At 51.2% G+C, this 26346-nt stretch overlaps 1 protein-coding gene across 1 annotated transcript; it reads left to right on the plus strand.

The window, feature by feature from the left end:
• The first annotated feature begins 208 nt into the window (after positions 1 to 208).
• BCL3 (BCL3 transcription coactivator) lies at positions 209 to 11733 on the plus strand. The gene is made up of 9 exons (XM_010586444.2): positions 209 to 524; positions 2252 to 2405; positions 7513 to 7621; positions 8240 to 8444; positions 8550 to 8638; positions 8855 to 8932; positions 9692 to 9859; positions 10499 to 10616; positions 11085 to 11733. Exons 1-9 carry the CDS (start codon positions 269 to 271, stop codon positions 11270 to 11272), a joined length of 1365 nt encoding a protein of 454 aa, XP_010584746.2. The 5' UTR covers positions 209 to 268; the 3' UTR covers positions 11273 to 11733.
• The last annotated feature ends 14613 nt before the right edge of the window (positions 11734 to 26346 follow it).

Consider the following 26346-nt stretch of genomic DNA (forward strand, 5'->3'; position numbering starts at 1 on the left):
GCGGGGCGCGGCGAGGGCGGGGCGCGCGGCGGCTGCACCGCGGGGCGGCGGGAGCGCAGCGGGTCCAGGAAACCCCTGGGACGGACGGGTGGCCCCGGGGGGGCCGGGGGCGGGGAGGCGGGCGGCCGGCACCGCCCCGGCCGACAAAAGTCCCTTCAGTTCAGCCGGCGGCAGGGGAAGTCCCGGCGCTCGGAGAAACCAACCCTCCGGTGCCGCCGAGCAGAGCCGCGCTCCGGCCGCCCGTTCGGCCGCCGTCGCCGGCGGCCCCATGCCCCGATGCCCCTCGGGGGCCATGGACGAGGGGCCCGTGGACCTGCGCACCCGGCCCAAGGCCGCTGGACCCCCTGGCGCAGCGCTGCCGCTCCGCAAGCGCCCGCTGCGCGCGCCCTCCCCGGAGCCCGCCGCCCCCCAAGCAGCCGCGGGCCCTGGGGTCCCCCCGGAGTCCCTCTGTTGCGGCCCCGAGGCGCCAGTCGTCCCTGGACCCCCCCACGGCCTGCACCGGCCGGAGGCGCTTTACTACCAGGGTGAGTGGACCCGGCGAATCAGGGCCAGGTGGGGGTTGCACAGGGCGTAGGGTCGTCCCTAGGGCCGTGTGCAGAGCTCAGGACAAGTCTATGGAGTCCCGGGGAGCTGGGGGACAGGAGTACAGAACCCAAAGTTCCAGGGACACAGATATGGAGGTCCCAGGGAGCTGGGGGGCAGGGGAGCTGGGGTGGCACAGATATGGGGAGCCAAGGTATAGTGCTTAGCAATACATATATGGGGGTCTCATATGGGGGTCTTGGGGAGTCAGAAGGTAGAGTCTGGGGTCCCAGGGACACAGATAGATATGACGGTCCCATAACTACAAAATCTCAAGAACTCAGATAATCTAAGGTTATGAGGAGTCAGGGCCTGGACCTAAGAAACTTCGGTTCCTGGGATCCAGATATGTGGGGTCAAAAGCAATCTAGGGAACAGAGACTGGGGTTCTAAGGAGGCAGATATTAGAGGTCCTGGGATGTCAAAATTTCAGGTACCCAGATATCAGAAGACATGAGGAATTAGGATAGCTGAGTTTGGGGTTCTGAGTACCCCACTATCTGGGATCCCAGGGATCCAAGGAAACACCGGAATTCCAGGGACCCAGATACTGGAGGTTCAAGGAGCCAGAGGGGCAGAGAACCAGGGTTCTGGACACCCAGTTATGTGTGGTCACAAGTGATCAGGGTCCCATCTGGGTCACAAGGGCAGGGTGTGGGTACAGAGGGTTCTTGGAATGGGGGGCAGGACTGGGGAATTCTGGGACTCAAGGATTTAGGGCCAGGATGAGAGATTCAGGGGTCTCCAGAAAAAGGCACCAGAGACCTAAGGCCTGGTATTGGATATGCAGGGACCTGGAAGCTTGGGGGTCCAGGAATGGAGGGTCCCCAAGGATAAGGGAATATCAGAGAAGGTCATGCGCCAATCTCCCCATCCCGTCTGCATTACCCACTGTGCCCATGTCACCATTCCCCAAGTGACCCCAAAAGCTGCAGAGAGCCCAGATTTGCCCCCTCCCCAAACCTTAGCCAAGTTTCTGCACCTTCCACTCCATCAGAGTGCAACAGATAAAGAGGCTCAAGCTGTGCATCAGAAAGCCTGGCACTGCCTCCCCACCCTTTCCCATTCCCTGGGTGTGAACCTGGGCCTCAGTTTTTCCCATCTGTGCAATGGGTGGATGTGGATTAGACTGCTGCCATGGATAAGTCGGAATTGACTTGAAGGCAACAGGTTTGTTTTTTTATGGTCCCTTCCAACCATTGAATCTGGACAGGCTTCTGATGCCACCCCCTCTTACCCTCTGACCCTCTCCTCTCCTCTCCCCAAACCTTCTACACATACACCCCACACTCTTTGCCCAGTTCTCCATCCATTCCTTATCTCTCTTGGCCATAAATTCACTTAGCAAACAGGCCCTGGCGTTTCCCTGCTGGATGATGTTGGGGGATTGGTCCACACCCTTAAGGGATTCTTTTTCTAGCAGGAGATGAGATTCAGTTAAATGACAACGAGGGTGACCAAGACTGGGGGTGTTATGGAAGCCAGAAGGGAGGGATGGGGAAAGGGGGTTTGTCTTGGCCTTGTCCTGGGACTTGAGGACCCAGTATGAGATTGCAGAAAAACTGGAGATGAAAGTCAGACTGCACTGCAAAGCCAAGAGATGGGGAGTGGGTTAAGGGTCTCTGGGCTTGGCCTCACCTACATCTTTTCTCTGTTCCCCACTACCCAGGACCTTTACTACCCCTGTACTCCACCCCAACCATGGGCTCCCCCTTTCCACTGCTAAGCTTGCCTGCCCCCCTGTACCCCATCATGTGCTCAATGGAACACCCCCTGTCAGCCGACATCGCCATGGCCACCCGTGCAGATGAGGACGGAGACACGTAAGTGACAGTCCCCCACTAATGGAGGGCAGGTAGGGAGGCCAGCCCTCCACCCACCTTACCCACAACACACGGGCACTCAGCTTGGGCTTTTGCATCACCAGGACCTGAGTTAGAATCCCATCTCCACTGCTAGCTGGGTGACCTTGAGCAAGGCCCTTCCCCTCTCTGAGCCTCAGTTTCCTCTAAAAAATGGGTACCCTGACAGCAGTTCCTCCTTAGAACTGTTTTTGGAATCAGAGGCTTCCAATTTTTTTATCACAACTCAAAAGTAAGAAATGCATTTCAGTGATTGATTTATTACATGAATTATACATGTAAAGCTCCTAGCACTGGGCCTGGTATATTGTAAGTGCTCAATGTTGTTAGTTGCCATCGACTTGATTCCAACTCATGTGTGCAGAGCAGAACTGCTCCATTGGATTTTCAAGGCCGTGACCTTTTGGAAGCAGACCACCGGGTCTGTCTTCCAAGTTGCCTCTGGGTGGGTTTGAACCGCCAACCTTTTGGCTAGTAGTCAAGCGCTTAATGGTTTGTACCACCCGGGGACTCCTTATGTGCTCAATAAGTGTATATTATTATTACTGCTACTTTATATCAAATCCAGCATGCCCATAATACATACCCACATATACTTGAACTAAAAATTGCACAAAACGAAACAATATTCATCCAAACTCCATAGGATCTACTTTGATGTTTTCTATCCTAGTCTGTTTCATTGTTTTTCTGCTGGCCACAATCCACTAAATTAATTTGAAGACCCCCTAAATTTCACAACCCCCATGCTTTTTCACCTGCAATTGGAAGAAAGTTCCAGCTTTCATGAGTCTGCTGTGCAATCCTGCAGGGAGAATTTAGCCCTATACCATCAATACACTTGACCATCATGATTACTGGTATTCTGTCCACCTAGGTTTGAATCTCAGCTGGCCACTTTCTCACCCCCCCGTGCCTCAGTTTCTCCATTTAAAAAAAAAAACCCAGGAACCATAAATGTGTGAGGATCTCTGTGAGGAAGAAATGAGATTATTTCTAGAAACTGCCCATCTGGGAATTGGTTTTGGGGACTGGAAACCACACATAGGCTGAACAGGCCCATTTCTGCAGGATGGAAGACCACCGCTGGTCTACTGGGTGACTTCACCTCCCTGAGCCTCAGTTTCCCTGTCTGGAAATCAGGACTCATAACAGCCCCTCTCGCAATTAGGATTCAGTGCAATGGTGTACACATATGGTGCAGAGAACAGGGCCTGGCAACACAGTAACCACTCAATACGTGGGAGTTGGTGTTGACTGAACAGAGGTCCCAGTAGTCGTGGGTAGTTATGGGCCATCCCTGTGAGGCGAAGCAGGAGAAAGTGTTGGAGATCTAAAGAGCTCAACAAAACCTTGTTCCCCGCCTAGGCTCAGTGCCCCTGGGGGTCATCTTGTATCTGCCCCCGCGGGTGACCTGTTGTGGCCTGTGAAAGCAGTCTCCAGCCCTAGACCCGCGCCCCACCCGCCCTCCCCCCAACGCAAACACTTCTGCCTCAGCTGCCTGTTGGGGGAAATCCCTTCCCGCAGAACTTGACCGCAGCCCAGCTGCTCTGCCTCCCCCCACGTCAGCACCCCGTCACTCACTAGCAACCTTCCCCCTCCTGACTCTCCCTCAAACCTTAACCCCTTCCGCTGGGGCCGAGACTTTACCGGAACGGGCAGCTGTCCCAGCCCCAGACTGCGCCTTGGCCCCACTTAAAGCTTGGGGAGGGGGGCGGCGGGGGAGGAGAGGGCTGGGACCTTGTCTGAGTCCCCCAGTTAGCAACGGTTGGGACGCTGGACTTCTGGGTCTTCAGGGGAACAAGAGTCTCACGGTATCTGAACCCCCCTCCCCCCCAGAGGTCAGGGGACATGTTGTGAATCCCAGAGAGCAGAGGTTGGAGTGCTGTATTCCTGGATCCCCAAGGAGGTTAAGGAACATGATGACGAACTCCGAGGGGGCCTAGAGGCAGGGCCCAGTGCAAATGATTGTGTAGGATCCCTTGTTCAAAAAGAATTTCAAGGCAGCTGCAGCAGAGCATTAAAACAAGCGTGGGCCCTTCTAAGCGTGGGGCCCTGTGCAAACTGCACAGGTCGCATTCCTGTGAAGGCGGCCCTGCTAGGGGCCTGGAAGTCTGTGACCCCAAAGGGGCAACGACTGGGGCACTGCATTCCTGGGTCCCCAAGGGGACAAGGAACACGGTAGAGGGCAGCTTAAGGGACCCAGAGCTCGGAGGGTCCAGGGTCTGTAAGTTCGAGTCCCCAAAGAAGAATTGGGGTGCTGTATTCCTGGCTCTCAAGAGATTTGGGGAATGCCAGGATATGGAGTAGGGAGCCAGTGGGAGTCTGAATCCTGAAGGTTGGGGTGCCAGAGGGGCCCAGGGTTGGAGGATTTGGGGTCTGTCCTCTAGGGAAGCCACATCTCCTTGGCATGGGCTCCTACCCCCTTCCTGGCCCCATTCAGGATGGAAGTTGGGGTGCCGAGGGTGGCCGGGTTAGACCTCCGGCGGGACAGGCTTCCCTCCCCCGGGAGCAGGAAGCGGAGCCCCGCCCAACAGACCTGTTACTGGAAGTCCGAGGGCTGGGCCGCCCCTCCCGTCCCCACTTCCTCCAGCCCCGCCCCACCCCCTGCGGCCCGTGCGCGTTTATGGGAACTAGGGCCTGGACGGTTTCTCTGAAATCATTCGCTCCCTCTGCCCTCACTTAACCCCGCCCGCCCCGCGAGGGACCCTGGCCGGGAGTCCTGGGAGGTGTAGGGAGGGGACGGAGCCCTTCACAGGGACCGCCCACCCAGGTCCGGCCCCTCCCCCAACATTTCCCTTTTAAATCTGACTTTCACCAGTCAGGATCCAGTTTCAGCGTTCCACCTGCCATAGTCTTTCCTGGGAGGTGGGCGCTAATTGTGGGCTATAACTTAACTTAAAAAAAAAAAAAAAACCATTGCCATGGAGTCGATTTCGACTCACGGCGACCCCATGCGTTACAGAGTAGAATTGCTCCATAGAGTTTTCTGGGCTGAAGCAGACCGCCAGGCCTTTCTTCAGCACAGTTGGGTGGTTTTGAACTGTCAGCCTGTAGGTTAGCAGTTAAGCGCAAACCATTTGCACCACCTCAGGGCTGCACTTTATCGAGGAGAAAACAGGTTCGAAGGACCCCGTGACTTTGCCCCAGCATTCACAGGTAGGAAGGAAGCTCCATTTGCAACCCTGGCCCACCTACCACCAGAAACCCCCTGGGCTGCAGGATGTCTGAGCCTCCATCAGAATCACCTAGGGAACTGGCTTAAAATGTAGATCCTGGATTTTGCTTTGGACAGTCGTCAGAACCAGAACCGATAAAGTAGTTGATCTAGTAACTTTGCGAACATTAAAGAAAAGCTGTCAGGCCTGTGTAGCCCTCAACTCTGATGTCCCCAGCCCCATGCACATGCATGCCTGTGCACACACATGCTCTCCAACACACACAATCTTCCTAGATTGCCTTTTGCTCTAAATGACTGTTTGAGGTTCAGGTCCCTGGGAGGTAAGCAGGAAGTCTATTGGGGAGTACTTTCAGAATCAACACCCATGGGGATGATGGAAGCAGGACTGGGGACCACACAGAGGGAGAAATTGAGCTGTGGTGCAGCCTCAACAAAGTCTCAGCTCTCCCACAGGGAACACTGAAGCAGGGATGGCCTTCAAAGTTGGGCCCAGAGGCCGGGCCTTATTGACCAGCCATTGGATACCCTTGGATCATGGCTGCCCATCCCTTCCACGGGGGCACGACCCTGGGCAAGCATCTCTCTTCAGCCAAGGGTGATTCCCAGAAAGCGCTGAGAGCTGCTGACCTTCCCAGAAGCGGAGGGAATGGGGTCCTTCAGTCTTGAAGGGAACCCTGGGCTGCACAGCCCAGCGTCCATAACCATGACCCATCTCAGTTTGTCCCCAGCTCCTTTTAGGCAAAGTTCTCTGTCCACTTATATACTCAGTCCTGAACCTGATATACAGACACCACTGAGACAGCCCTTGATAGCATCTAGCTTATCCCCACTCATTTCACAGAAAACTGTGGTCCACAGACGGGCTCACCAACTCGAAGGATGGCCAGGGTGATCGCTGAGATGGAATTACTTACTCAGCACACGTTTAGGGGTCACCAACGCAGAGCCAGGCACGGTCCTAGGCACTGGGCAGTGAACCAGATAGACAACCCTCTGCCCTGGTGGAGCTGACATTCTAGTGGGGGAGCTTCAGACAGGAAACAAGTCAGTGGTACAATGCCAGGTGATGTGGAGGAAAATCAAGCTGGGTAAGGTGGAGGGGAAGTGAACCCTGTCTTGCCATTTTAACAAAGCCTGAGCAAGGAAAAGCAAAAAAAAAAAAAAAAAAAAAAAATCAGTTGCTATCAAGTCGATTCCAACTCATGGCAACCCCACGTGTTACGGAGTAGAGCTGCTCCATAGGGTTTTCTTGGCTGTAATATTTACAGAAGCAGATTGCCAGGACTTTTCTTCCGAGGTGCCACTGGGGGGTTCCAATCACCAACCTTCAGGTTAGCTGTTAAGTGCAAACTGTTTGCATCACCCAGGGACCTCTTGAGGAGTACAAGCCTTGCAGATATGTGGGGGAATGTTTCAGGCAGAGGGAACAGCCAGTGCAAAGGCCTGAAGAGGTGCACATGCTTGGTATATTTGAGGAACACAAGGAGACCAGCGTGGCCAGAGCAGGGTGTGGAGAACAAAGGAGATGAGGTCAAAGGGTACTGGAGACAGGCGCAGCAAGATCACATGGGGCCTTGTGAGCCACAGGAGCTCAAAGTTCTGGGTAGAAGATGGACGTAACCTGATTTAGGTTCTAAAAGGGTCCCCCTGGCTAGTGCATAGGCAACAGACCTGTAGGGCTGGTGTGGAAGCAGCAAGGCCAGTGAGGAGAGGACTAGAATAATCCAGGAGGAAGACAATGGTTGCTCAACCAGGGTGGAGGGCATGGGGAGAAGTGGTTGGATTCTGCAGATTTCCAAAGTAGCCAACACACCTTGAAGTTAGCACAGCCAAGAGACTGGGGTGAGAGGCGACCATTCCTCACACCTGTGATTCTTCCCCCTCTAGGCCCCTCCACATTGCCGTGGTGCAGGGCAACCTGCCGGCCGTGCACCGGCTGGTCAATCTCTTCCAGCACGGGGGCCGGGAGCTGGACATCTATAACAACCTACGGCAGGTGAGCCTGGGGGTGGGGGCCTGGACTCCTGGGTCTGAGGAAAGAGAGGTCTGGGGACAGGGGCCTGGATTCCTGTGTCTGAGGCAGGAGGGGTCTGTCTGGGAGCTGAACTCCTGGGTCTGATGGAGGAAGGACCTTAGACCTAGGAACCTGGGGGCCTGGGTTCCTAGGTCTAAGGGAAGAGGGGGCAGGGGGCCAGGGTTCCTGTGTCTTGAGAGAGGGGTGTTCAGACTACTGGGTCTGAGGGAGCAGGGACCTGGCTTGGGGCCTGGATTCCTGGGTCTAAGGGAGAAGGGGACAGGAGGCTGGGACTCCCGGGTCCAGGAGCGGGCTGGAACCCCAGACTTTTAGTTGTAAGCAGGAAGCTGCCCCAGACTCCTGGGTGTGAGGGAGGAGGGGACTGGGGACCCAGAATCCGGATTGTGGGGTAAGAGGAGGCTGGAAGCCCAGCCTTCTGAGTTCTAAGGGAGGAAGAGCTGGGGGGCTCTGACTTGAACCTGAAGGAGGTGCCCCAGACTTCTGGTTATGGGTTGCTAGGGGTCAGGCTTTGGAAATTTTAGGAAGGTTGGACTGGAACTCTGGGCAGAGCATGGGTCCCTCATAGCCGCTATCCTCTAGACACCGCTGCACCTGGCAGTGATCACCACGCTGCCATCCGTGGTTCGGTTGTTGGTGATGGCCGGCGCCAGCCCCATGGCGCTGGACCGCCACGGTCAGACGGCAGCTCACCTGGCGTGCGAACACCGCAGTCCCACCTGCTTGCGGGCCCTGCTGGACAGTGCAGCCCCGGGCACCGTGGACCTGGAGGCCCGCAATTATGATGGTGAGTAGGGCGAGCGAGGGTGGCTGTCGCCAGGACCTGGAGTCCAGCCGGGGCTGCAAGGTCCCGGGCCAGAGGTTGACTGAGCCCCCCCCACCCCCCCCTCAGGGCTCACCGCCCTGCACGTGGCGGTGAACACCGAGTGCCACGAAGCCGTGTTGCTGCTGCTGGAGCGTGGCGCCGATATCGACGCCGTGGTGAGCATGCGCTGACCGGGGTTGGTGCCAAGAGAGGCAGGGGTGGGGCTTTACTCGGAAGGGGCGGGGACATGGGTGGAGCTTGCGTGAGAGCGCGCGAGTGGGCGGGGCTTGAAGGAGCTTGCGGGACACCAAGGCTGGACCAGGCGGGTCGGATGCTGGCGTCTGGCTGGACAGAAATTGGAGAAGCTCAGAGACCCTTCCTTCCTGCCACAGGACATTAAGAGCGGTCGCTCCCCTCTCATCCACGCCGTGGAAAACAACAGCCTTAGCATGGTGCAACTGCTACTGCAGGTGGGTACGGCCCCCTCCTTAGTCTCTCGCCCACCCTCTTCTCTGGGCCCCCGCCCGGCCCTGACCCCGCCTTCCAGTTCTGGCTAGTTCTCCGTTTCGAGCTCTGCTTCCCAGCTCTGATCCTCCTCTAGGGCTCGTCCCTTAACTCCCTGAATTCCCTCCCCTGGCTGCGACCCTGTGCCGGGCTCTCTTCCACTCCTCCTCCGCCCCCACAACGCCCCAGGCCCCTCCCAGCGATGGTTTTTCCGACTCCGGCTACAGGCTTTGACCTTGTCCCTTCACTGACCCTCCGCCCTGACTCCACCCTCGATCTGGCCAAGACTCTGGACCCTCCCCTTATCTGACCGCCCCTGCCTCGGCCAGTCCGCCCGCTCCAGCTTTGATTGGTTCAGCGCCGCCCGCCCAATCCCCTCTGGGCTGCTTTTAGTTCTAGCGACAACTCTCCTATGACCCCACCCCAGCCCGATATGGCTCCGCCCCGGTTCCCTCTTCCGCCCCTCGCTCAAGCGGCTCGGGCAACGCCGGTCTAGGAGCCCGCCCACGACAACTGTCCCTGGCCCGCTGCTAGTTTTGGCCACGCCCTCGTGTAACCACACCCACTCGGCTGGCCACGCCCCCGGCCTGGCCTGCGCCCTGGGCCCTGCCACTCTCGCAAGACCCGCCCTTCTGTGGGCCACGGCCTATCCACCGTGTCTGGCCCAGGTCTGTCCCACTCTTGCGGGTTCTGGCCCGTTCTAACCCGCCCCTTCCGCCCAGCAGCACGGCGCCAACGTGAACGCGCAAATGTATTCCGGCAGCTCGGCGCTGCACTCGGCGTCCGGCCGCGGGCTCCTCCCGCTGGTGCGCACGCTGGTCCGCAGCGGCGCTGACAGCGGCCTCAAGAACTGCCACAACGACACGCCGCTCATGGTGGCGCGCAGCCGTCGGGTGAGTGTGCGCGCCAGAGGTTGGCCCTTCTGTGAGGGTGGGGGCGCAGGTCCGGGCAGGAGCCTGAGAGGGTGAGAATGTACGGGGGTGTGTGCGTGCCAATGCACACGTGTGTGTGCGGCGGGACAGGTGCGTGGTCATGTGTGTGCAAGGATGCAGGAGTGTGTGTGAAAATGTGTGTTTGGGCCAGTATGGGAGTGTAAGGAGTGGGCGTAGTGGTGCAACGGTTAAGCAGTCCACTCCTAGCCCAGAGGAAGGGCTGGCAGTTTGAACCCACCCAGAGGTACCTCGGAAGACAGGCCTGGCGATCTGCTTCCAAAAGGTCACAGCCTTGACAATCTTCTGGAGCAGTTCTACTCTGCACACATGGGGTCGCCATGAGTCGGAAATGACACCATGGTAACTAAAAACGAGTGGGCATGTGAATTGGTGGGTGCAAAGGCACTAGTGTGCCTGTGAGCATGAGTTTTAGAAGTGAAAGGCTGAGGCACAAAGGAAGAAAGTAACTTTCCCATGTCACACTCTGAGAAAGAGAGGCTCTGGCATGGAGGCCCTGGACTGACAGACCCCATGAGCAAGAAGAGATGGAGGAGCATGTGGGTAGGGGTGGCTTCCTGGTGATCCCCCATCTTCCCACAGGTCATTGACATTCTGAGGGGGAAGGCCACGCGGCCAGCTCCTCCGCCACAGCCAGAGCCATCTCCTGAGAGGAGTGCCACCACTTCCCCTGAGAGCAGCAGCCGCCTCAGCTCCAACGGTGAGACCTCCTCCCAACCCACAGGCTCCTAGTCTCCTCTCTCGGACCCAAGAGTCGGGCCCCCAACCTTTTCTTCCCTCAGGACTCAGGTGTCCGGGCTGCTGGTTCCCTCCCTCCTCCCTCAAACTCAGAAGTCCAGGACCCAGCCTCCTTCTCCCTCAAACCCAAAAATCCAGCCCTCAGCCTCTTCCTCCCTCACACCCAGGAGTCCAGGCCCCCAGCCCCCTCCTCCCTCACACCCAGGAGTCCAGGCCCGCAGCCGTTTACTCCCTCAGACCCAGGAGTCCAGGCCCCGAGCCCACTCCTCCCTCAGAGCCAGGAGTCTAGGACCCAGCCCCTTCTTCCCTCAGACTCAGGAGTCACAGCCCCGAGCCACCTCTTCCTTCAGACCCAGGAGTCCGGGCCTCAGCCCCTTCATGTGTAGATTCAGTTTCTCACTGCTGTCACCCTTCTCTTTTCTCCCCACAGGTCTTCTTTCTGCATCACCATCTTCTTCACCTTCCCAGTCTCCCCCCAAGGACCCCCCTGGATTTCCCATGGTTCCCCCCAATTTCTTCCTTCCTCCTTCATCTCCACCTGCCTTCCTGCCCTTTGCTGGGGTCCTCCGAGCCCCAGGCCGTCCTATACCGCCCTCTCCAGCTCCAGGAGGCAGCTGAGAGGGACGGGGGGGCAGATCTTGGACTCATGAGGAGGGGCCTCCCTGTCCTGTGGGGTCAGCCCTCCTGAAAACTGTGAAGATCTCACTCTGCCCCCCCCCCCCAATCTTTGGGACCAGGATTTGCACAGAGGCACATGCACCTACCCATAAGTCCCTTCTTCTAAGAGCAGATACTCCCCCATCTCGTCCCCCCACCCAGGACTCTGACCCGGTTATTCTCAGGCACCAGGCCCCTGTCTGGAATTCCATCCAAACGTTCACTTCCTTGTCCTATCCCAGAGTTGGTGGAACCAGAAACAGCCACTCTTCTCTTTCCTGTACCCGGACAGACAAGGAGAGGAGAGATGGGCCGTAGGCGGGCACTGATAACAATGTAAATTATTAGGCATTTTGGTTGAATTTCTTTTGTAATAAACTATTTTTGTACCGTGTCTCTTGCTTAGCTGGGGTTCTCTGAGGAGGTCTGCAGGGAATGTGTTCTGGTGTGCTCACAACTGTACGCTGTATCCAGCCGACCCCGTGAGCGGCTTTGTGAGTCTCAGACTGCAAAGTTAGGGAACAACCCCCAAGACCACTCTCACTCCTGACACCGCTTGCAAGTTCGGGGGTCCCCAAGACCATCTCAGTTTCGATAACTTGCGAGGAGGATTCACGGAATTCACTGAAACCTGTTATGACCTGTTACTCACCGAGGAAACAAACCAGTTGCCGTCAGGTTCATTCCAACTCGTGGAATCCAACTGTGCTCCGTAGGATTTTCAAAGGCTGACTTTTCAGACGTAGATCACCAGACCTTTCTTCTGAGGTGCCTCTGGGTGGATTTGAACTGCCAACCTTTCCTTTAGTAGCTGAGTGATTAACCATTTGCACCAGCCAGGGACTCACACAAGACACACACGCAAAAAGAGTAGCCTTTGAGTTGATTCTGACCCATAGTGACCCTGCAGGACAGAGTAAAACTGCCCCATAGGGTTCCCAAGGAGCGGCTGGTAGATTCAAACTGAGCCTTGGTTAGCAGCCAACCTCTTAACTACTGCGCTACCAGGGCCCCACTCACAGTTATAGCTTATTCCAACAAAAGGATACAGATTAAAATTAGCGGAGGGAAGAGGCATGCGGGGTGGAGTGCAGGAAAGTCCCACACACGGAGCCTCTAGTAGTCCTGTCCCATGGAGTCATGGACAGTGCTGTATTTCCCAGAAGAGTGTGTGACAATACAGGCAGAGTATTGCCAACCAGGGAAGCTCACTTGAGCCCTGGTGTCTAGAGTTTTCACTGGGGCTCAGTCGCGTAGACAGGGCTGACTGACCACATGGCTGACCTTTAGTTTCCAGCCCCTCTGGAGGTAGAGTGGATACTGTGTGCCCGAAGCACCAACTATAAATCATATGGTTAGACTGTGCAGTGTGGCCCAAGGCCTCCAGGTAAGGACATTTATCAGGCAGGGCTCAGAGCTCACTTCCCAATAACCCAGGGCTAAGGCTAGCCCTCCTGGTAGTTGTTAGCTTCCATTGAGTTGGGCCCCCCCCCGCTCGTAGAGGCCCCACGCACAACGGAGTGAAGCACTGCCCAGTACTGTGCCATCCCCATGATGGGTTGCAAATTGAACCTCTGCGATGCATAAGTTTTCATTGGCCAATTTTCAGAAGTAGATTGCCACGCCTTTCCTCCTAGTCCGTCTTGGTCTGGAAGCTCCACTGAACCCTGTTCGGCATCCCAGAAACGTGCAAGCCCCCACTAACAGACGGGTGGTGGTTTTGCTCGAGGTGCATTGGCCGGGAATGGAACCCAGATCTCCTGCACGGAAGGTGGGAATTCTACCATTGAACCTCCACTGACCTCTGGCCTCTGCCCTCTTCTTGGATGAGGTCATTTCTTTACTACACAAACTAATGATCACATGGCCATGTGTGACTCTAGGACTTCAAGTGTGTTTGGCTTGGAATGTGAGTGTTTTTTACATGATATCACTGCATCATTATGTTCGGGGGTGACTTGGTGTGTGACATCTTTGCAGGGAATCCAGCTGGATTCCATAGTTGATTCTGGGTTTCTGTATGTGTGTGTTTCTAAGGGATTCGGTGGTTTTGGGGTCCTTGTATTACCGAAAGGGATTCCGGGCTAGCACGGTTAAGGCACTCGGCTCTTAACCAAAAGGTTGGAGGTCTAAGTCCACCCAGAGCTACCTCAGAAGAAAGGCCTAGTGATCTACCTCCAAAAAATCTGACATTGAACACCCAAAGAAGGACAGTTCTACTGTGGCACACTTGGGGTCACCATGAATCAATTTTGACTTGATGGCAACTGTCTTTTTTTAAATAATTTATTTTCTTGTTGAGAATATACACAAACCATGCATAAAAACATACACCAACTGAAGTTTCTACGTGTCCAATTCAGTGACATTGATTACATTCTTTAAGTTGTGCAACCCTTCCCACCCTCCTTTTCTGAGTTGTCCACCCCAGTTAACATCAACTCACTGCCCCCTAAGGTTCCTATCTAATCCTTTAAGTTGCTGTCGTCAGTTTGATCCCATACAAAAATAGATCTTAAAAGAGCATAAAGCTCAAGGCAGACATTCTTTACTAGGTAAGTTAAACTGTTGTTCTGGTTATAAGAAGACTTCTGGTGATAGTTGTGGTTTAACGTATAAAGATTATTTTAGGGTAATAGTTTTGGGGTTCGTCCAGCCTCCATGGCTCCAGAAAGTCTGGATTCCATGAGAATTTGAAATTCTGTTTTTCATTTTCCCCCTTTTGATCAGGATTCTTCTATAGAATCTTTGCTCAGAATGTTCATTAGTGGTAGCCGGGCACCATCCATTTCTTCTGGTCTCGTGGCAAAGGAGGCAGGTGTTCATGGAGGCAATTGCCCACACATTCCATATCCCCCTCCTATTCCTGACTGTCCTTCCTCTGTTGCTCCAGGTGAATAGAGACCAGTTGTTATGCCTTGAATGGATGCCTGCAAGCTTTTAAGACCCTGGCTGATAACCGGTTTTTAATTGGTGTTACCAAGACCAACCATGTGGCTGCACGTCGGGTTTCTGTGTGCGTAGCATTTTTGAGTGTTTCTAACTTCGAGACTTGGGGGTCCTCATGTGATGATTTCTGAGTGTCTGACTGTTGTCACATTTTGTGTGACATTTGTCACATTTTGTTCAGTGGCTCTACAGGTTCCAGTAAGTTACTGTCTGTGTTTTGACTCTGTGATGTGACTGTGCAAATTGGGCAGGGTTTGTGTTGGCTGCCACTGTAACAAATCACCACAAACTTTGTGGCTAACACAACACACATTTATTCTCTTACAGTTCTGGAGGTCAGAAGTCCAAAATTAGGGCCACTGGGCTAAAGTCAAGGTGTCCACAGAGCTGGCTCCTTCTAGAGGCTCCAGGGGAGAATCCATTTCCTTGCCCTGTCCAGCTTCTGGAGGCTGCCCACATTCCTTGGTTTATGAGTCCTCCTTGCATCACTCCAGTCTCTTGTTTCTGTCACCACGTCTCCTACTTCTGTAGTCAAACCTTCCTCTTTTGAGGATACATGTGATTGCATTTAGGGCCCATCCAGCTAATCCAGAATTATCCCCCCATTTTAAGAACCTTAACTTCACATTTGCGAACTCCTTTTGGCTGTTTAAGGAGACATATACAGGTTCCAGGGATTAACAGTTCCTGTCTGTGACGATGTTATGCATCAAATTGACTAGGCCATAATTCTCAATATTACGTAATTATCTCCCATTTTGTGATGTAATGTAATCACCTCCATGATGTGATCTGATGTGATCAGCCAATCAGTTGTCTGGGGAGTTTCCTCAGGGGTGTAGCCTGCATCCAGTATATATACGGACCTTCCGGCAAAGTTCTCTTGCTTGCTCTGGATCCTGTTTCTGGCTCGTCATCATCTTACCTCTGGTTCTTGGGACTTGAGCCAGCAGCCTATCGCCCGAACTGCTGACTTTGGGGTTCGCCAGCTCCGCACCCCTGAGCCAGCAGCCTGTTGTTTGACCTGCCTATTCTGGGTTCATCAGTCCCTGCAGCCATGTGAGTAAGGAGGAGCCTCCGGCCAACGCCTGACCCATGGACTTTGGAACTTGCCATCTTCCATGACAGTGTGAGCCGTTTCCTTGAGATAAATCTCTCTCTCTATATGTGTATGTATGTATGTGTATGTGTGTGTGTATATACACGTATATACACACACACAGATTTGGGTATATATAGGAAACCCAGGTGGCATAGTGGTTAAGTGCTATGGCTGCTAACCATAAGGGTTGGCAGTTCGAATCCGCCAGGTGCTCCTTGGAAACTCTATGGGGCAGTTCTACCCTGTCCTATAGGGTTGCTATGAGTTGGAATCCACTCGACGGCACTGGGTTTGGTTTTTTTTTTTTTTTAATGCATATATACGCTTCACTGGTTTTGCTTCTCTAGAGAATCCAGCCTAAGACATTTGGTACTGAGAGTAGTTCTAGAGAAACAAAATTGCAAGGATGAGTTTTCTTTTTGTTGTGCTTTGGATGAAGGTTTACAGAAGCAAATTAGTTTCTCATTAAACAATTAATACACATATTCTTTTGTGACATAGTGTTGGCTGCCAACCCCATGACATGTCAACACTCTCCCGTTCTTGACCTTGGAATCCCCATTACCAGCTTTCCTGTCCCCTCCTTCCTTCTCGTCCTTGCCCCTTGGCTGGTGTGCCCCTTTAGTCTCGTTTTGTTTTATGTGCCTGTTTAATCTTTGGGCCGAAGGGTGAAACTTTAGGAGTGACTTGAGTTCTGAGTTAAAAGAGTATCTCGGGACCATATTCTTGGGGTTTGTCTAGTCTCTGTCAGACCAGTAAGCCTGGTCTTTTTTTGTGAGTAGAATTTTGTTCTGCATTTTTCTCCAGCTCTGTCTGGGACCGCCTGTTGTGGTCCTTGTCAGAGCAGTCCATGGTGGTAGCTGAGCACCACCTAATTGGTCCGAACTCGGTTTTGTGGAGGCTGTGGTAGTTGTGGTTCATTAGTCCTTTGGACTGATTTTCTCTTGTGGCTTTGGTTTTCTTCATTCTCCCTTGCTCCAAGGTTCTCCAGTCTGACTAGTCTTTTTTTTTTTTTTTAATATTTTATTGTGCTTTAGGTGAAGGTTTACAGAGCAAAATAGTTTCCTTCAGTTGCCTACCTCAGGAGTGTATCAACTTTCCAGCCCTATGTCATAATTTAGTCGTCTGCGGGGACTTTGATCGCCTTTCCCTTCCACAAGACATCACACTGGCCCATTACAATGATGACGTTATGCTAGTAAGGAAGAAGTGTCAATGACTCTGGACTTAGTGGTAAAACATTTGCATCCGAGTTGGTGGGAAATTAATCCCACAAAAATTCTGGTGCCTTCCACCTCAGTGAAATGTCTAGGAGTCCAGTGGTGTTGGGCATGTAGAGATATTCCCTCTAAAGTGAAGGATAAGTTATTGCGTCTGACCCCTCCTACAACTAAAAAGGAGGCACAATGCCTAGGGGGCCTCTTTGGAATTTGGAGGCAACATATCCCTCATTTGGGTGTGCTACCTCAGACCATTTATCAAGTGCTAGTTTTGAGTGGGAGCCCTGGTGGCACAGTGGTTAACAGCTTGGTTAGTAACCAAAAAGTCAGTAGTTTGAATCCACCAGCCACTCCTTGGAAACCCTATGGGACAGTTCTACTCTGTGAGCCGGAATCAACTCACAGCAACAAGTTTTTAGTTTTAAGTGGGGCCCAGAACAAGAGAAGGCTCTGCAATAGGTTCAGGCTGCTGCAAGCCGTTCTGCCACTTGGGCCATATGATGCGGCTGATCCAATGGTGCTTGAAGTGTCCCTGGCAGATAGAGATGCTCTTTGGAGTCTTTGGCAGGCCCCCACTGGTGAATCACAGCACAGACCCTTAGGATTTTGGAGCAAAGCCACCCCATCCTCTGCAGATAACTATTCTCCTTTTGAGAAATAGCTTTTGGCTTGTTACTGGGCCTTAGTAGAGACTGAATGCCTAACCATGGGCCACCAAGTCACCATGCAGCCTGAGCTGCCCATCATGAACTGGGTGTTGTCTGACCCACAGAGTCATAAAGTTGGACATGCACAGCAGCACTCCATCATTAAATGTAAGTGGTATATACGAGATCGGACTAGAGCAGGACCTGAAGGCACAAGTAAGTTACATGAGGAAGTGGACCAAATGACCACGGCCTCCGCTCCTTCCATCTTCCAGTCTGCCCTGTGGCCTCATGGGGCATTCCCTGTGATCAGTTGACGGAGGAAGAGAAAATTTGTGCCTGGTTTACAGATGGTTCTGTTTGATATGCAGGCACCATGGGAAAGTGGACAGAGGCAGCACTACCGTGCCTTTCTGGGACCTCCCTGAAAGATAGCAGTGAAGGAAAATCTTCCCAATAGGCAAAACTTCAAACAGTGAACCTGGTTGGTCACTTTGCTTGGAAGGAGAAATGGCCAGATAGGCAATTGTATACTAATTCATGGTCTGTGGTCGATGGTTTGGCTGGATGGTCAGGGACCTGGAAGGAACATGATTGGAAAAGTGATGACAAGCCGGTATGGGGAAGAGGCAAGTGGATAGACCTCTCTGAATGGGCCAAAGAAGTGAAGATATTTGTGTCTTACATGAATATTCACCAAAGGGGGGCTTCAGTAGAGGAGACTTTAACAATCAAGTGGATAGGATGACGTGTTCTGTGGAAAAAATCATCCCCTTTCCCCAGCCACTCCTGTCATTGACCAACGGGCTCACGAACAAAGTGGTCATGGTGGCAGGGATGGAGGTTATGCATGGGCTCAGCAACATGGACTTCCACTCACCAAGGTCGACTTGGCTAAGTGTCCAATATGCCAGCAACAGAGTCCAACACTGAGTCCCCAATATGGCACCATCCCTTGAGGTGATCAGCCAGCAACTTGGTGGCAAGTTCATTACACTGGACCACTTCCATCGTGGAAAGGGCAGCATTTTATCATTCCTGGAATAGATGATTACTCTGGATATGGACTTGCCTTCCCTGCACACAATGCTTCTGCCAAAGCCACCATCCGCGGGCTCACAGAAGGCCTTATCCACCATTATGATGTACCACACAGCATCACCTCAGATGAAGGGACTCACTTCACAGCAAATGAATTACAGCAATGGGCCTATGCTCATGGAATTCACTGGTTCTACCATGTTTCCCATCATCCTGAAGAAGCTAGCTTGATAGAACGATGGAATGACCTCCTAAAGACACAATTATGGCCCCAGCTGGGTGGCAATACCTTACAGGGTTGGGGCAGAGTTCTCCACGAGGCTATATATGCTCTAAACCAGCATCCGATATGTGGTGCTGTTTCTCTCATAGACAGGATTCACAGGTCCAGGAACCAAGGGGTGTAAATGTGAATGGCACCACTCAATATTACCCCCAGTGACACACTCATAAAGTTTTTGCTTCCTCTCCATGCAACTCTATGCTCTGCAGGTCTCAAGGTCTTAGTACCAAAGGGAAGAATTCTCCCACCTGGATACACAATGCTGATTCTATTGAACTGGAAGCTAAGAATGCCACCTGGCCCTTTGGGCTCCTCATGCCTCTGGATCAACAGGCAAAGAAGGGAGTTACCATATTGGCTGGTGTAATTGATCCTGATTACCAGGAGGCAATTAGACTGATATTACATAATAGAGGTAAAGAAGAGTATGTCTGGAATTCAGGAGATCCCTTAGGGCAACTCTTAGTACTACCATGCCCTGTGATTGAAGTCAATGGAAAACTACAGCAACCCAATTCCAACATGACTACTAATGGTACAGGCCCTTCAGGAATGAACTTTTGGGTCACCCCACCAGGCAAAGAACCACAAGCAGCTAAGGTGCTTGCTGAGGGTAAGGGGAATATGGAATAGGTTGTGGAAGAAGGTAGTTCTAAGTCCAGTGACAGCCATGTGACCAGTTGCAGAAACAAGGACTATAATTGTTATCAGTATTTCTTCTTTTTTAAATTTTTTATTATATGTGTATGTGTGCATACATATATATATATGAAATATTTTTGCTTTCTCTGCTCCCTTATCCCATCACTTATAAAATATAAGATGTAAACTAGGATAGTGCATTTTTGGTTGTACATACGTTAGTTGTATCATATTAGGCAAAAGTATGACTTTATGATTGTCTTTATTTAGAGATTACGCATGACTAAAAGAGGTGCATACAGGTGTCAAGTTGACAAGGGGTGGACTGTGATAGTTAATGTTATGTGGCAATTTGGCTAGGCCATGATTCTCAGTAGTATATAATTATCCTCCATTTTGTGATCCGACTTAATTATCCTCCATTTTGTGATATAATATAATCACCTCCATGATGTGATCTGATGTGATCTGATGTGATCAGCCAATCAGTTTCCCCAGGGATGTGGTCTACAACCTATATATATATATATCTGGCTAAGCTCACTTGCGTGCTCTGGATCCTGTTTCTGGCTTGTCATCATCTTACCTTCGGTTTTTGAGTCAGCAGCATGCCGCCTGACCTGCTGACTTTGGAATTCACCAGCTCCACAGCCCTGTGAGCCAGCAGCCTGCCCTCTGAGCTGCTGATTCTGGGTTTGTCAGCCCGTGCAGCCACGTGAGTCAGAAGCCTCCAGTTGACTCCTGACCCACGTACTTTGGGACTTGCCAGTCTGCACTACAGCATGAGCCATTTCCTTGAGATAAATCTCCCTCTCTCTCTTTCTCTGTGTGTGTGTGTGTGTGTGTGTGTGTGTGCACTTCGCTGGTTTTGCTTCTCTAGAGAACCCAGCCTAAGACACCATCAAATCAAGTCCGACTCATGGTGACCCCATGTGTGTCAGAATAGAACTGTGCTACATAGGGTTTTCATTGGTTGAGTTTTCAACAGTTCACCAAGCCTTTCTCTGAGGTGCCTCTGGGTGGACTCAAGCCTTCAACCTCTTGGTCAGCAGTCAACACGACAAGTGCATCTGTCCTACCAGGGCTGTGGCACAAAATGACTACATGACCCTTGGTGAATGACTTCACTACCTAAGCCTCACTTTCCTCATCTGTAAGAGGGGCAAAACATTCACCTTTCAGGGTGGATGAGGGGTTAATGAGCATGCATGTAAAGCACTTAGCACAGGACCTGGCCCATTGTCTCCCGGGAGTGTGTGTTGGGAGTTGTCTTAGTCATCTAGTGCTGCTATAACAGAAATACCACAAGTGGATGGCTTTAACAAAGAGAAGTTTATTCTTTCACAGCCCAATAGGCTAGAAGTCCGAATTCAGGGCGCCGGCTCCAGGGGAAGGCTTTCTCTCTCTGTCGGCTCTGAAAGAAGGCCCCTGTGATGCATCTTTCTTCCTCTGGTCTGGGAACATCTCAGCTCAGGAATCTGAGGTCCAAAGGATGCTCTCTGCTCCTTTCTTGGTGGTATGAAGTCCCAGCTCTGCTTGCTTTCCTTTCCCTTTATCTCTTGAGAGGTAAAAGGTGGTACAGGCCATACCCCAGGGAAACTCCCTTTACACTGGATCAGGAATGTGACCTGGTAAGGGTGTTACAATTCCACCCTAATCCTCTTTAGCATAAAATTGCAATCACAAAATGGAGGACAGCCACAGAATACTGGGACTCATGGCCTAATCGATCTGCATTTATTACACACATTTTTGGGGGACATAATTCAATCCATAACAGGAGTCTCTCTGCACCTGTGGGCCCAGGCTGTGGGAGACGTGCCTCTTTGTGTGTAAGACACTGCAACCAGGTTGGATAACTGAACTCAGCAGTAACCTTGGTAGTTACTTCCCTAAAACAAAGGCTCTGGCTTCTCACACATGGAAATCCCCGCTCAGCCTCCTAGACCTTGGGACCCGGCGGGTGTCCTTCAACACGCATCCCTTTTTCCTGAGAGAAAGGCAGAGTGTGGGTGGGGGGGCTATGGGAGGGCCTCCTGCCCTCCAGCCTTCACAGAGTTAAGCCCCCGCCCCTCAGCTACCACCCCCTCAACCACAACTACCACCACTATCACTGTTCCCAGCAGTGACAGTCCTAGAATTCCAGGGTCAACTCGAAAACCAGAAGTCATGTTTTAGACACATTTCTCAGGGGCCCCTGGCCCCTATTGCAAAGTTTTACTTATTCTTACCACCCTGGGTAAACCCTGACACTCAGAGAATGTCTCTTTCAGATGCATGGGTGAAATCTGTGAAATTTTAAATGTTGGTGATGTGCCAAAGAATAGTTTTTCAGAGCATGAGAGCTGAACAGAACTCATCTGCTGGCTAGGTAGGTTTGTTTGCAGACCCATTTTACAGAAAAGGAAACTGAGGTCTAGAGAGGGAAGGAACGGACCTGGTAAGCCTATGGGTCTAGGATCCCATGAACTTAAGAGTCTCAGGTTCTTTACTGGTCTGACAGAGACTGGAGGGACCCCAAGAGTATGGCCCCTGGATGCCCTTTTAATTCAGTACTGAAGTCACTCCTGAGGTTCACCCACCAGCCTAAGATTAGTCAGACCCATAAAACAAACAATGATACACGAAGCTCAACCATGTATATGAGACAATGGGCACACCAGTCCAGGGACAAGGCCAAGAAGGCAGGAGAGAACAGGAAAGCTGGATGAATGGAAATTGGGAACCCAAGATCAAGAAGGGGAGAGTGTTGACATATCACAGGGTTGGCAACCAAGGTCGCAAAACATTATATGTATGAGTTGTTTAATGAGAAACTAATTTGCTCTGTAAACCTTCATCTAAAGCACAAAAAAAAAAAGTCTAGGGTTCACCTTGGCCAAGTGATCAAATTTGTCACTGCTAATGGGACCAACATCACGTGCTTCCTGATATTGCCCCCAAGGCCCCCGCCGTCAAGTCAATTCTGACTTATAGTCAGATATTGCCCCCAAGCCCCCCGCCGTCAAGTCAATTCTGACTTATAGCGACCCTATACGACAGAGTAGAACTGCCCCATAGAGTTTCCAAGGAGTGCCTGGTAGATTTGAACTGCCGACCTATTGGTTGGCAGCCATAGCACTTAACCACTATGCCACCAGGGTTCCCCCGATATAGGGACCAAGAAAGGCACAACGTCACTTCTGTGATATTCCTGCCACCTCAGTCTGGTAACACGGAAATATCAGACAAAGACAAATTGAGGGACAGTCTACAAAATATCTGCCCTATAATCTTCAAAAATTGCCAATGTCGTGAAACACAGAGTCTGAAAAACTACCAGACCGAAGAAGCCTAAAGAGACAGGAGAACTAGATGCAGCACATAAGGCTGAACCGGACGATGGAGTGGCAAAAAATTTTGTTAGAAAGGATGGTTTTGTGACAACTGGCAAAATGTGAATATGGTCTGAACTCGTAGATACTAGTATCAACATTTGTTGTTAATCGCTGTTGGGTCGGTTCCGACTTACAGCGACCCCATGTGTGCAGACTAGAACTGTGGTCCATAGGGTTTACAAGGCAGTGAACTTTTGGAAGCAGATCGCCAGGCCTTACTTCCAAGGCACCGCTGGGTGGGTTTTAACTGCCAATCTTACGGTTAGTAGTCCAGCATTTAACCATTTGCACTACCCAGGGACTCCTGTAACCGTGTTAAAGTCCTGATTTTGGTCTTGTGCTGTGGCTATGCAAGTATCCTTACGTTTAGAAATACACACTGAAGTATCAGGAACAAAGGGGCAGAATGTCTGCAACTTACTCTTAAATGGATCTAGGGGGGAAAAAGAGATGGAACGAATGTGATAACTTGCTAACAGTTGGTGGATCTGTGACAAGGGTAGACAAGAATTTCTTTGTCCTATTCTTGTAAGTTTTCTGCAAGTTCAAAATGATTTCAAATTAAAAGTCATGGTTTAAAAGCCTGCAGCCTTGAGGATCTGTGTCTCTAAGCCTGTGGTCAGAGTGTGGGTGAATTTTTTGCTTCAGACCCTGTCTGGGGGTGTGATCTTCAGGGCCTTAGTTTTATTACTACATTTTTTCTCCTTAATTAGTTTCTCATTAATTAGTATGCATATTGTTTTGTGACATTGGTTGCCAACCGTACAACGTGTCAACACTCTCCCCTTCTAGGCCTTGGGGTCCTATTATATCAGCTGTCCTGTCCCCTCCTGCCTTCTCATCCTTGCCTCTGGGCTGGTATGCCCACTTAGTCTTGTTTTGTTTTGTTTTGTGGGCCCGTCTAATCTTTGGCTGAAGGGTGAACTCTTAGGAGTGACTTGAATTTCTGAGTTAAAAGGGTGTCCGGGGTCCATACTCCTGGGGTTTGTCTAGTCCCTGTCAGACCTGTAAGTCTGGTCTTTTTTTTTTTTTTTTTAGTGGCATGCGTTTTCGGTATTGGAGTGCGTGCTTACTAGCTGAGTGTGTTTAAATTTTTGGTTGGTAATATGGATTTTGAGAAATGTGATCTGGTAATGCAAGCCACCAATGAGGTGAGTGGCACTGTGGCGCCACTGATCTGTGGTGTGACAATATACCAGTAAGAGCTACTAGATAAGGAATTTATTGCCTGCGCCTTTCCATCAGGTTACACGGGGAACGTCTGGTTTTCCAAACACGACACAGAAAAGCCAAAACAAAACCTTTAGGGCTCCCAAACTGTCACATAGGAAAGCCATAATTATGCTTGCAAATCTTTTCTCACAGAAATAAAGGGAAAAAAGGCAAAAGCTTACAAAACTAACCCTTCCAGGAAGCCTCACCTGATAGAATGCTCAACCGACATAACAATTAAGGCTCCAGCTCTGGTCTGCTGAACTTCACTAGCGAACTACCCTTAAAGCGTTAGAACCCGGGAAACGGCCTTTCCTTTGAGGTCCAAACCAAAAAAAAACCAAACAACCCAGTGCCCTCCAGTACATTCTGACTCATAGCGACTCTATAGGACAGAGCAGAACTGCTCCATAGAGTTTCCAAAGTGCGCCTGGAGGATTCGAACTGCCGACGCCTTTGGTTAGCAACCGTAGCACTTAACCACTATGACACCAGGGTTTCTCTCTGAGGTCCAGAGGCATTAAAAAGTGGCTGGCATACTGTTTATGCCAATGGCAAAGAGAGTTAAACCGAAAACCAAACCCATTGCCGCTGAGTCCTTTAGGATCAGGGCCTCAGAGTGTGGTTAAGGCCTAGAGGTCGGGCCAGGACGGTGGGGGTGTGGTCGGGGCCTCAGAGGCGAGGCCAGTTTGTCCGAGCCGCGGCCACAGGCCAGAGGCGTGGCCAGAGACACTCCGTTCCCAAGGGGAGAGGTAACGCTGTACCGAGCGCGCCCTCTTGTGGCTATTCGGAGGTCTGGTCTCTGCTGAGGTAGGGAGCGTTATCATCCACTTTTTTTTAAACAGCATTATTGAGACACAATGCTCACATCATACAATATATCCATTTCAAGTATACAACGCAGCGGTTTTAGTGTATTCGCAGAATTGTGCGACCATCACCACATCAGTTTTAGAGCATGTTCATCACCCCCAAAAGAAACCCATACCTATTAGCAGTCACCCCCCTACTCCCCCCAGACCCCCCAGCCCTTGTTCTTGGTTGCCGTGCAGTCAATTCTGATTCATGGTGACCTCACGTGTTAACAGAGTAGAACTGCTCCATAGCGTTTTCTTAGCTTAGTCTTTAGGGTCGCTATACTGCCTGGGTGTCTTCGAACCATCGACCTTCAGGTTAGTTGTCCATCACAAACCATTTGCCCCACTCAGGGACCTTTCCCCCAGCCGTACTGTTGTTGTTATTAGGAGCCATCAAGTTAATTTCGACTCATAGCAACCCGATGTGACAGAGTAGAACTGCCCCATAGGGCTTCCTAGGCTGTAATCTTTAGGCAACCACTCCAATTTCTGTCCTTATAAATTTGCCTATACTAGATACTTCATAAAAATGGGATCATACAGCATGTGGTCTTTTGTGACTGGCTTCTTTCACTTAGCGTAATGTTTTCAAGGTTACAACCATGTCGTACAGGACCATCTAGGTCAATTGTCATAACGTAGTCCATATAGAAAATGTTTTACATCCTAGTTTGGCGAGTAGCATCTGGGGTCTTAAAAGCTCTCAAGAGGCCATCTAAGATACAAGTATTGGTTTCTTCATGCCTGGAGTGAAGGAGAGTGAAGGAAAACAGACTCAAGGAATCAATTAGTCCACAGGATTAATGGCCCACATGAACCACAGCCTCCTCTAGCCTGAGACCAGAAGGACTAGATGGTGCCCGGCTACCACGACCTACCATTCTGAGGGACACGATAGAAAGTCCTGGTTCGAATGAGAGAAAAATGTAGAACAAAACTCAAATTCATAAATTAAAAAGATTTACTGGATCGATAAAGCCTGGAGGGACCCCCAAGGCTATTGCCCTAAGACCCCCTTTTTTAACCAGGAACTGAAGCCACTCCCAGAGGTGAACTTTCGGCCAAATAGTAGACTGGCTTATAAAAGCAACAATAACAACCGTGAGGAATGTGCTCCTTACAACACTCAACTATATGGGACCAAATGGGCAACATTTGCCAAAAAGCAAAGATGAGAAGGCAACGAGGGGCAGGGACATTGGAGGGACAGAAATGAGGAAGGCAGGGTGGAAATAGGGAGAGCACTGACACATAGCAGGGACAGCAACCAGCGTCAGGGGACAATCTGTGTATGGACTGTTGAATGGGAAACTAATTTGCTGCGTAAACTTTCACCCAAAACACAATAAAATGTTCAAAAAAAAAAAAAAACCATGTCATAGCATGTATCAGAAATTCAGTCCTTTTTCCAGCCACATACTATTTCATTGCATGGATATACCACATATTATTTATTTGTTGATGGACATTTTGGTTGTTTCCACTTTTTTGGCTATTATAAGTAATGCTGCTGTGAGTGGTGTAGTGGTTAAGAGCTCGGCTGCTAACCAAGAGGTCAGCAGTTCAAATCTACAGCCACTCTTTGGAAACCCTATGGGGCAGTTCTACTGTAACCTATAGGGTTGCTATGAATTGGAACCGACTCGACAGCACCTACCAACAGCGATGAACATTCATGTACAAGCTTTTGTGTGGACACGTGTTT

The sequence above is a fragment of the Loxodonta africana genome, chromosome 11 (genome assembly GCF_030014295.1).
Source record: "Loxodonta africana isolate mLoxAfr1 chromosome 11, mLoxAfr1.hap2, whole genome shotgun sequence".
Lineage (NCBI taxonomy): Eukaryota > Metazoa > Chordata > Mammalia > Proboscidea > Elephantidae > Loxodonta > Loxodonta africana.